Source organism: Sinohyriopsis cumingii, chromosome 11 (assembly GCF_028554795.1).
Source record: "Sinohyriopsis cumingii isolate HCF-2022 chromosome 11, ASM2855479v2, whole genome shotgun sequence".
In the NCBI taxonomy this organism is placed as follows: Eukaryota; Metazoa; Mollusca; class Bivalvia; order Unionida; family Unionidae; genus Sinohyriopsis; species Sinohyriopsis cumingii.
In genome coordinates this window covers 49,902,055-49,915,040 of record NC_142971.1, presented here as the reverse complement: position 1 = coordinate 49,915,040, position 12,986 = coordinate 49,902,055, and the positions used below count along the sequence as shown (strand labels likewise).

At 33.5% G+C, this 12,986-nt stretch overlaps 1 protein-coding gene across 1 annotated transcript in view; it reads right to left on the bottom strand.

Annotated features, from left to right (window-relative positions):
* The window catches only part of LOC149788423 (uncharacterized), an 82,932-nt gene extending 71,312 nt beyond the window's left edge, over positions 1–11,620 (bottom strand). The window contains exons 1-3 of the mRNA XM_089974403.1: positions 11,364–11,620; positions 7,289–7,474; positions 1,474–1,631 (exon numbers count right to left, since the gene is read on the bottom strand). Of these exons, the coding sequence (XP_089830529.1) occupies positions 1,474–1,631; positions 7,289–7,474; positions 11,364–11,457 (438 nt within the window). The 5' untranslated portion in view covers positions 11,458–11,620. The remainder of the gene's footprint in view (positions 1–1,473; positions 1,632–7,288; positions 7,475–11,363) is intronic.
* Positions 11,621–12,986: the final 1,366 nt, after the last annotated feature.

Genomic DNA, 12,986 nt, shown 5'->3' with positions numbered 1-12,986 from the left:
CCGGGAGAAGAAGACAAAAAAATCCCAACTTTTGAGGACATTTCACAACTATCTCCTGATTTCATAATATCTCCCGAAGTTTGCAAAGAACTCCTGATTATTACATTATGTCTTCGAGCTTCGTTTCTCCTATAAAAAAAACAGAGTCCTACATAAATGGATATATTGTATACAATCCATGGAAGCCATGTTTTGTTGTATTACCTGTGAATATTGTTGTGACAAAATAATTACTTGACTAGAAAGAATAAGCTTCTTCACTAAATAGAATGTTAAGTTTAAACAATATTCATGTAAATTAATGATTTTTTTTACCTCTACAACAATACAAAAATCAGAAAATAAAACAGAACAAAAAATAAACCACAACAATAAAACTGTTGGCAATTAATTTCAATCCCAAGAATGATCACTACGAATGCTGTAGCTCCCTTACCACCAAGGAAATTTACATGAGTGAACAGATTATCTTCTCGTGTCCCAAGATTTACAGCAATTACTTTGGTCAACAAAAAGACTTCAAAACTGTCAAGTTTAGATACGGCCCGTGGATAAGCCGACCCCTCCTTCTTCCAGGCCTTTATTTTGTCCTAAATTATTTGGCTATACGCGAGTATGTAGGGTACATCAAAGATATAATAGATACTTATATATAATGTACAGTTGCAAAGGCAAAGCAAATGACATCACAGCTAAAGAAAAACAAATCATTCTAAAAAGCATGGTTCAAACATGCAAGATGTTTCTCTTGAAAACTTTCAACAGATTTGCTGATTTAGCATGAGTGGGTAAAGAGTTCCATATCCTAGTACAAGAATATTTCAAACTGCACCTAAACTGCCCATTTCTGAGTTTTTGGAAGTTTCAAGTGACTGAAGTTGATCTTAAAGTATATGGCCCATGATTTTGGTCACAAGTTCTTTCCTGTATTCAGAAAATATTTCCTATATTACGGTTTACACATCTGTAAAACAAATCATGTTTATGAAAGTCTATTCAATCACTTATTTTTAGCTGTTTCACATCATGGAATAGTTTTGAATGGTGTGAAAAAGGACATCCAAAATTAAGCAGTATTTTCAGAATCTTGTTTATTCTTGCTAACTGGCTTTTACTCTAGTTTCTCCACATTGTCAAATAATAGTCAATGACTCGTATTATAGTCCATTATTCTAGTTGAGTAGGTATTTCCTAATTTTACTTAAGTTATTTTACTTGTAACTTTAATTAGCGAAGCTAAAACCATGAAGCTTTCAAGCTTTTCTAATTTTTAATTTTTATCCTTTCACTAGAATACTAAATTTCAAGGATGTAGATTTAATTTAAGTACCAGTTTGGATTTTTATTTTTTTTAGGATGACCTTGAGTTTTGTGTCCATACAGATTTTACAATTGAGAACTTAATCCATCTGAGACCACTTCCTGCAACGCACGGACATAACGAAACATGAAACTTTGGACTAAATGAGTTACCTCCCCACTTAGTTTGCCACCTGCCATGGCCCTAGGAGGTTTGGGTGGGGGCTGAATCTCTGTGGGTAACCCAGGTGTTCTTGGCAGCTGGCGTCGCAGTTTCGGAACAGGGCCATCAAAAAAGGCCAGGAGTTTGTCTGCAATTTCTAATCTCATACCTAGATAATAAATAAAACAAATGGTATTTATATCACCAGTGAAATGTAGAAGATTTTTTTTTACAGGTACATCAAACCAGAATTAGTATAAAGACTAGGCTCTTGGAATCACAACGACAATTAAATTTATACAGATTAAAGACAGTACAATTTTAATTGAAGATTAAGTACCCTTGTTAACAAAGTTAACCAAGTGCATAAGATTAGTCTGCATTGCAGTGTATCTATGCTTAGCAGCTCAACACATTGTACGTTTTAGTTACAAAAGCATGACTGTCTCTGAAACATTGTCTTGACTGTCTCAAGCAATATTTATGATGAACAATATATCAAGCAGCAAAGACAGGAGACTTGAATTTAAACTCTTCTAATGTATTTAGGGGTCATATAGATAAATATTCAGCAGTCTCACATATTTATGGGTTATACAGATAAGCATTCCGAAACAGTATAGATAAGAAATTATGAGTCATGTAGATAATTAATCATGGGGACATATAGATATGATTCAGTGGAAATATAACTAAGTATTCAGGAATTCACATAGATAACTATTGGTGGGAAATAGAGATATAATTCATTGGGAATATAACTGCATATTTAGGCATTCAATGAGATAATTATTCAGTGGATATATAATTACATATTTAGACGTTCTAACAGACAAGTATTCAGTGGAAATATAATTACATATTTAGGGGTTCAAACCAACAAGTATTCAGGGGTCATATAGATTAAAAGTAACAGGAAAAAAAGTGAAGACAACAAGCTTTGTAAAATATAACAGATTATTTATTTCTCTAGAATATAAAATGAAAAATGAGAAAAAAAGAACTTATGGTTTTACGAATCAAATTTTTAACAAAATCCAAGAATTAAAAAACAGAAGTCCTAGTAATATAAAGTCCTGAATGAAACTGAATTTGAATCCCGATGAAATCCAAAATGGAAGACAATGATGTCTGTTGTAATCAGTGAAGTGCTGCAGTGTCAATAATATTTTGTTGAATCACAGAAAATATTATTCCAATTTTTGAATTCTGCATAAATTTTGATAAATGTCCTTGTCCAAGAATTAATTTTGAGCACTAGTATTTCCAGAGAAAAGAATCACTTGAATTCAAAATAATCTGAAGAAAATAAGATAACTAACCTAAACTGGATACAACATAAACAATCTGACCTCTCAAGTGTTAAGGCACAACTGACAATACTTTCTCAGTACATCAGTAATCAGTCTAAGTAAGACACAAAACAGATTTCCGGATTGGGGTCAACATTCCAGAAATGGAAGTTTGTTACATGATAAATATCACATAATCCAGGTATGGCCTTGACTTAACTTAATAATTCTTACACTGAGAAAGAATTTTAAAAATTCTTAAATAAAAATTGTTGTCTAAAAATGTCACTGGTTTTGAATCAAGGTCAGAAACTTGATACAGCCACAAGTGAAAATATTTAAAGTTTTCACCTGAGATGAAATATATATATTATCCACTTGGAGCTAGCAAATTTTCTTGCTATTTTATGCTAAAAACTATTGGCTAGCAATATGTATAACAGATGAAAGTAGGAGATTTCTAATTAAATCCAATGTGATGTCAATGGTTTGCCAGTTATGTTCTGCTGAGTTTTGTGTGTATTTGCAGAGAAAATATCAGTAATAACACAATTCTCCTTCCCAATTCAAGGCAAAACAGTACATTTGTTTAAAATGATGAAACAAATATATGCACCTTGTTGAATTAGAACTAAGCTCATCTGAATGCAAGCTGGCCATACTTACCAATGGATCATGCAAACAACAGATAGATTAAAATGTCTCGGTCATATTATTAATGTCCATTGACAGGCAATGAAAAACTATTTTTCTAATTTCACTCCTGTAAATTATCGGGGTAATTTCTCTCAGAAAATCCACTAATTCATGGCCTAGCATAAGATAAAGATCTGTATTAAGGGTTCATAGAGATTAGTATTTAGGGTTTATAGTGATTAGGATGTAGGGGTTCATATAGATTAGTATTTAGGGTCCATACAGGTTAATATTTAGGGGTTCATACAGATTAGTATTTTGTGTTTATACAGATTAGTATGTAGGGTTCAAAGTGATTAGTATGTAGGAGTTGTTATAGATTAGTTTTTAGGGTTCATATAGATTAGTAATTAGGGTTCACAGAGATTTAGTATTTAGGGTTTAAATAGATTTATATTTAAGGTTCATACAGATTAGGATTTAGGGTTCATAAAGATTAGTATTTAGGGTTCATAGTGATTAGTATGCAGGGGTTCATATATATTCGTGTTTAGGGTTCATTAAGATTAATATTTAGGGTTCATAGAGATTAGTATTTAGGGTTCATTAAGATTAGTATTTAGGGTTCATAAAGATTAGTAGTTATGATTCATTAAGATTAGTATTTTGGGTTCATATAGATTAGTATTTAGAGTTCATTAAGATTAGTATTTAGGGTTCATATAGATTAGTATTTAGGGTTCATTAAGATTAGTATTTAGGTTTCATATAGATTAGTATTTAGGATTCATTAAGATTTGTATTTAGAGTTCATTGATTAGTATTTAGGGTTCATTGAGATTAGTATTATTGATCCCAATGTATGGTTTCTAGTTAAGTAAGCATGAAATATGATCAATAACAATAGTAAAGACCTACACATAATCAACAAATTTTGCTAATTTTACACATAATCCACTAATTTTGCTAATTTTACACATAATCCACTAATTTTGCTTATGTTTGGTTTAACAAGCAGTCAGCAGGTTTATTGGCAACAAAATGTGGGTATAATGCAAAGTGCAAAAACATAGGACTAACATTATAGAAATGATTTGTAACAACTTAGTTGCTTTCTAGAAAAAAAATAACAATGAATTTATAATTAAAATGATATCTTTTTTAAAATGAATTAAAATTGAAATCTGTGTCTCTACATGAAGGAAATCTGTTCTAGATAAGTAAAGAACACGAAACAAAGACCTTCCTAGTGAAAAATTTTATCATACCATAAACGTACACATTTTCCCTGAACAATATCCTCTCTTAAATTACATTATCTACATTTTTCTAGAACAATATCCTAAGCATCCACATTTGCTGTAAACAATATCCTATCCTAAGCATATACAATTTCCATAAATACATCATCTTAAGCTGTGTGATCCACATTTTCACTACACATGATCCTATATTAGGCATATTAGGCATACACAATTTCCATGAACAATACAACATCTTAAGCTGTGTGATCCACATTTTCACTGAACATGATCCTATATTAGGCATACACAATTTCCATGAACAATACATCATCTTAAGCTGTGTGATCCACATTTTCACTAAACATGATCCCATCTTAAGCATACACAATTTCCATGAATAATACATCATCTTAAGCTGTGTGATCCACATTTTCACTGAACATGATCCTATATTAGGCATATTAGGCATACACAATTTCCATGAACAATACATCATCTTAAGCTGTGTGATCCACATTTTCACTAAACATGATCCCATCTTAAGCATACACAATTTCCATGAACAATACATCATCTTAAGCTGTGGACCCATATTTGCACTAAACATGTTCCCATCTTAAGCATACACAATTTCCATGAACAATACATCATCTTAAGCTGTGTGATCCACATTTTCACTAAACATGATCCCATCTTAAGCATACACAATTTCCATGAACAAATACATCATCTTAAGCTGTGTGATCCACATTTTCACTAAACATGATCCCATCTTAAGCATACACAATTTCCATGAAGCAAATAATGCATCTGGATCTGTATCTTCTTAGGATTTCTCCTACATCCTAGAGGTGATTGTGTATCACATGTTTAACTCTATTATATATAAAATAGCATATAACATTAATGACACTGTATCTTTCTTAAACAGTCACTAGATTTTACTCATCTTTGAAATCTGATCTTGAGATCAAGCACCTTCATATCAGGTTGAACTTTGTTAATATCAATGAATGTCACAAACTTTGTTACACTTATGGCAAAATAACTGCAACTGTCACATGCTTGCTCATCTCTGAGGAGGAATTTGTTAAATTGGAGGGAATTCCATCAATGGTGTGTCCTGAAGAAAACTAGTTAATGTCATTTATTTTGACATGCTATCCACACTAATCTAATGAGTCAGCAACATGCAAAACTATCATAATCATTGATTATCTGAAAAATAAAGTTCTACAGGCACATTTTTCCTTGCCATTGATTAACATGTCAGGGATGGTCCTGGCTTTTAAAAAGCTGTCGCCAAAAAAATCGCCAACCTCAATATTTTGTCGCCAATTTTCAAAAAGTGTCGCCAGAACAAGTAGTGTACATTTTTTCAATTTTGTCTATTAATGTAACAGGCAATGAAAATTACAAAAGATGGGTTAGTTAATACTCTAATTACAACAAGCATTAACAAAATGTTACAAAGTGTTACATGAAGATCCGTTGCAATTTTAGGGCTGCCCACTTGTTGAATGCAGTTTCAAAGTGTAATTTTTCACATCTGTACATGCTGATTCTCATTAAATTCTCGAGAGATGAGATGCAGAGTTTATTTCTGATGTCAGTTTTTATGAGGTTCATCTTACTGAATCCACATTCACAGTCTACAGTGCTGACAGGTGACACCAGTAGTCTCTCAGCAGCCCCCCCCCCTTATGGCTAACTTCACAAAGCTTGTAGTGAATTGCTTCCTAAATCCCAAGAATGATCACTGAATGCTGTATAAATTTTCTCGACAAACAAAATAGGATCTCCATTCCCACGAATGAAACTTACATGAGTCAACACCTGGCAATATTGGACCGTATATATATAAGCATAAATTCACACCCAATTTAGGTATTCTTTCACTCCTGTATTTTGAGAAATAAATAATTATTATTAATTATGCAAAACTGTTTTTTTTTTCTTCTATTTTTTGTTGCGGAGTTTAAGTCTCTGCAGCCGTAACACGGGATTGATGGCAAAAGGAAAAGATCAATGAGTAAAATGCTGCACTGGCGACAGATATAATTGTGATTGAGATTTTTTCCATTTGCTTTGTATGTATACGCAGTAGTCGCTACTTCAAAGGTTATCAGTTTTCTATGAAGGTTCAACAAAACTATTGTATTGGTATAGGTAAAAAAAAAAAAAAATAACAGAAGGATTAGCCATTCAATTAACTGTATCTGTTCTATTCGCGTCTTCAGAAGTCGGTGAGTTGTAGGTATAGTTCGGTAGCATGATTGACTGTAACACAGCATACAGTACTCAGCCCAGATGTCAGCATAAGCAGATTATGATGTAACAATGCACTGTAAAGATGGGGTTGTCAATACGAACAAAGGATCTTTTGTGTAACAGATTGATTCCAATGCATTGCTTAGTCAAGTTTGTGGCTTCCTTTCATTCTCCCTTTTAATTTATCCAGTCCAAATCCATGATTGTATGTACAAATTAAATAATCAAAAAGTCTGTCGCCAAAAAAATCGCCAGATGGGATATTTTTGTCGCCAATAAGGAAAAAAAATCGCAATTTGCGACATTGGCGAAGCCCAGGACGATCCCTGCATGTGATTTTAACCTACAATCTACAAAATGTCAGCGGGTGAAAAGATGATTACCAGAAACTAGATTTATCTCCCCTGTGAGTAACTCTCCTGTTGACACCACTGTACAAGGCAGGTCAGGGTTAACTGGAGCCAATGTGCATCCTCCCCCTTTTATGGCAACAAGGTGCAGCAGAGGCATACAAATGTCAGACTTTTCCTCCAGATGCTTAACTTCTAAACTTCCATCTGAGCTCAAACCTGCAGAGATTAAATATTCCTCAATAGAAAATTTGACGAGTCAAGATAGCAGGGTTCAATGGGTTGTCTTTAAGTTCTATGCTCAACATGTACAATCTGACCTTGCAATTTTTATTTTCTATAATTACTGGTAAAACATATTTTTAAATCTAACTTGGAAGTCTGCTGTTTTGATAATCAAGTGACTTACAGGTATTTTCTGGATTAATTGATTACTGGGTTTTGTGCTACAATCCATGGCTCTAATTTCTAACTTTGACCTAATAATCTGTAATCTCTCCAATTTAACACCCCAACCCAGACAATTTAATGCCCTGTTCTGAAGTAGAGCACTGATGGTCTACCTTCTCCAAAAAATAAAACAAATGTGGGTTGTAGTGTTTTGGTGGTCTACCTTCTTCCAAAACTTACAAAATGTGGCTTGTAGTGCTTGTTGTCATGAAAATAGCTTTTTAAATGCAAATACTGGTCTTCATACCCCCATGCAAGTTTCATTTTTAAATTGAAAATAGGGGTGGGTGTAGGCAGTTGGTGGTATAGCTTTTTCAAAAAGATGAAATGGATGGTAACATCTTGGTGGTCTGGGAAAAACTCAACAATTCTGACAGTGGTCTTCATACTTCTGTACACTGGGAGGAGTTCAATTTTATTTTAAACTGGTGGTGGAGGGGAGAGGTGTTCGATATTGGTGGTAAGGGACATGCCAGGACTATCTACTCCTAAGTATGACACTGCATAAAAATTAAATTACCATACTTTTACTCCTTCATATATATTTCTGAATGTGAAATTAAAGAACGAAATTGAGAATATTTTTTATCTGAAGCACTAGCACTGTTTCCATTATTAAGTATTAATGTCCTTGTAGTACATTCATTATTACCCTTAATTTGACGATGACCATGATATCCTTGATCTCCTAATTACTCAACCGGGCATTCATGGGCAATTATATCAGATGTTGATAAATGCACAATGCAGATGCATTCTTAAGTCATGCATTCAGTCAATCAAATAGCGCTTTCTTTTAGTCATTGCCTAACTCCAATCATTTGCTGTTATTTTAGGCTGTTATCTGAAACAATCACGACAATTTGAATCCATTTTTGCTATAAAGTATGTACTGTGTTTATACACAAAATATACATGCTATTTACCAAATCATTCAATGAATGGATTTACTTTCAATTATAATGTTCCTTTGAGTTAAATACACACAAACATATACACACACCTTTTAAAGGAAACAGTGGCACAGACATTTGAATTAAGACTTGTTCGTGCAACCTTTTCTTAGCAATCCAATGATAATATTTCATGACTGAGTAGTATCTATGTACTTACTACTTTATATATGGACTCATGGTGAGACAATAAGTATGTATGGATTCATGGTGAGACAATAGGTATGTGTGGATTCATGGAGTGACATTAGGTATATATGGACTCGTGAAGAGACATTATGTATGTATGGGCTCAAGGAGATACTTAAGGTATGTTTGGACTCATGGAGAGAAATTGGGTATGTATGGACTCATGGGGAGACATTAGGTATGTATGGACTCATGGAAAGATATTAGGTATATATGGACTCAAGGAGACATTAGGTATGTTTGGACTCAAGGAGAGACATTAGGTATGTATGGACTCAAGAGAAGACATTAGGTATGTTTGAACTCAAGGAGAGATATTAGGTATGTTTTAACTCATGGGGAGACATTAGGTATGTACGGGCTCAAGGAGAGACATTAGGTATGTTTGGACTCATGGAGAGACATTATTAGGTATGTATGGACTAATGGAGACATTAGATATGTCTGCACTCGAGGAGAGACATCAGGTGTGTTTGGACTTATGGGGAGACATTAGGTATGCAAGGGCTTGTGGCGAGACAATATTAGGTATGTATGGACTCACAGAGTGATATTAGGTATGTATGGACTTAATGAGAGGCATTATATATGTATGGACTCAATGAGAGATATTAGGTATGTTTGGACTCATGGGGGAGACATTAGGTATATAAGGTCTCAAGGAGAGACATTAGGCATGTTTGGACTCATGGAGAGACATTATTAGGTATGCATAGACTCATGGAGATAAATTAGGTATATATGGACTCAAGAGGAGAAACTAGGCATGTAATGACTCAAGGAGAGACATTAGGTATGTTTGGACTCATTGAAAGAGTCTCTGTAATTATAATTTTGTCATATCCTGTTCTATTCCTTTCCTCTGTAATTACAATTTTGTCATGTCCTGTTCTAATCCTTTCCTCTATAAATATAATTTTGATATCTCCTGTTCTATTCCTTTCCTCAGAAATTAAAATTTTGTTCATGCAAAATGTTTGTGCAAACACAGGTCTTTTCTAAGATATTCTGAGATAGATTTTTTCATTCTTTAAATTGGAGGCTGAGAGAAATGATCCCAAAATCTTGAATGATCCGTTAAAGAGAAATGAATAAAAGCGAATTTACAGTGCACAAAATTGAAAAGTAAATAAATATCAAACTTACTGCACTGTACATGAAAATTCTAAAATAAATACCAACTAGCTAGTTTGGTTGGATGAAGGTTATGTGCACTTCAAACTGGCAATTAGTTCATCTCATATATTCTTGTAGAGGGTTTTTACTAGTTACCACATAATCTTTACTTACTCCTCACTATGTGCAGTTTATTTTCAGATAGCTGAGGGAAATATACACATGTAATGCAACATACATTTTGTGTCTGCAACTAACAAAAATATCTAGTGGACATCTCAATTTTCATAAATGCTGTATTTTCAAACCAATTTCTATTATGTGTTTTCAGCATATTACAAAATATTTATGGATTTTATTCAAGTTTTTGTTGTCACAAATTAGACACAATGCATCTGCCTTCATACTGAATATTCTGTACAATTTACTCATGTTTTAATATGTTTTGGAAAAACATGCCAGTCCGCCATTGTAATAAGTATAAATCTAATTACAGGTAAGCAGAATGACCAACAATGAGAATGATCAATTTATTCTTATGTTTCAGAATTCTTAACTAAAGGCTAAACTAATATATTACATATTTACTCAGCAAAAACAGACTTTAAGCTGAAAATGTTTCTTTCTAAAATTTCTCTTCAAGATAATCAGTATTACAATATCTAGATGCCAAAAAGAAAAAGAAAACATGGCTGTTTTAAGTCATGTCTATAGTAGAAAATAATAATAAATAAAAATGCTTTGGGTGAATTAACAAATAAATGAAATAAAATTATGATAACATATATGAATAAAATAAAATGTTAATTTAATGTATTGTTTTAATATCAAAAGAAGAAAAAAAATACAAAGGGATAACTTGCATGTACAGTGGACTTACTGATTGAGTAATTGTCTGCATGTAATTTACGGAGGCGTTTTCATATTCATCATCGGTGCTTCTCAGTCTTGATCGATGAACTATGGGATCGGCCATTTCAAAGAGGACTAATTCATATTTTATTTTTCCTTTCACCTCCAAGATCATTTTTTCAACTAGTATAATTGATATATAATATGGTTGTTTTCTACATAATTTAAGTAAAAAGTACTTATTTCAAACAAATCTGAGAGCTGGATGTTTGTTTTCAAAACAATCCAACGAGCACACCACCCCATCACATATCAAATAATCGGTCCCAAAATGAATTGCGCTATTATTATTTTTGTTGTCTTGTAGCTAATATATATATCATTAATGGTCATAATAAAAATATCCTATATTTTACAATTTTGGCGCGAAACGAATCTGGGCTAACGTGTTTTAGGGCGAAACTGCCCATGACAGGATGGGCAGAACAACTTGCATTGCGAACTTGACTTAATAACACTACTACCGTAGTTAGATAACTCTTTCTTACCCAGAAGGTACTCCCCAATGTTCATAACCATTAGGTCTCTTTTCTCGTTGAAATCTCTAACGGTAATTTTGGCTGCATCGAGATTTTCCTCCATCTCTTTTCTTTTCCGTCTCGCCTTCCCTCACTTTACATGTTTGTTTATATATAAAATGTATCACGTGCATACACACGGAAGTACGGCCTTGACATCAGTTACAAGAACGGCTAACTACACCTCATAACGTTATCAAAGCACACCAAGTAGCGTTTAAAATCAAGACCCAATGTAGTCTGGTTCCCTGCTTCGTATGCTCCATGTGTTGCACTCCGCTACACTGTTTCGAACCACAATATCTTTATATAGTTCAAGTGACTGTGGAAATAGAAATCCCACCAATTTTAATAGAGTTATTCTTTTGACTACCATTGCACATAGGTGATCGATATATACATTCTAGCTGAGTTGTTGATCAATCTAGATAACAAGAAGTTTTTAATTTTTGAAAATAGACATGTCTAAGTCATTTTTAGTTATAAATAAATCTATGTTAGTAGATAGGGGCTGTCTTGTTCCGATTGTCATGCATATCATTTAGAGATATAGCAGCAGAGAGGGCGAACAACCTCTAATTGGTTCACTCTTATTTCGCCAAAATAAGCCTTCCTCGAAAATCGCAACAACAACAACAAAAAAAAAATGCACAAAAAAACCCGCGATATCCAGGCTAAGACAACCCTGTCAACGACGAATTGACTTACCCATCCTATCGCTGATAGGTTTTTCTAATCGCGATACATGGAAGGAAAATACGCGATCGTGTCGGTGCCAAGTTGGAGGCGCACACTCTCTGCTGCTATTAATTAAAAATCTTATCAAGACCGACTCGGTATCGTGCCCGAGGATCGTGTAAGTTTATTGTGATAAATCCATGCGGGGATAACTGAGCCTGACTAAATAAATTTTTAAACTTAATTATGTCCATATCAATATTTCTCAGCGTGTGTGTATCAACTCCATTAAACACAGCAAGAATATTACAATTATCCCTGATTACTTTTGGTATTTGTGTATATCGCTGGGTTACATAAATCACATCGGTGTTTTTGTGCCTGCCACTGGAAAATATCCTAGCTGGATTTGATTGTTTATCAAGCATTACATCATCGTACACGACTAAATTGTTAATAAACCCATCACTATCATCAGTACTTGGCGCTTCATCGATATCAGTGATAAACTTGATAGCATCATCAGTAGTGAAGTGGGGCACTATACGTACAATGGAAATTAGCACTACGGAGACCCCTGGGTGAATATACGTACAATGGAAATTTAACATGGCGAAAAATCGTGGGTTAATATACGTACAAGGGGAATTAACATGGGAAAAAATTGTGGGCCGATATACGTACAAGGGGAATTTAACATGGGGAATAGAGTTTGGGGGTTGTTTATGGACAAAGGGGAATTGAATATGGGATTTTTATTTATTTTTTTTTTTATTTTTTTTTTAAATTTAAATTTAAATTTAAATTTAAAAAAGGGGTAGGCAATTGAAAGGCTATCTCTTTTCGAGAAATATGGCTGGCCCTGAAAAGGGCCTTTGGGTTTATGTTAATGTATTCATTAACATAAAGGGCACC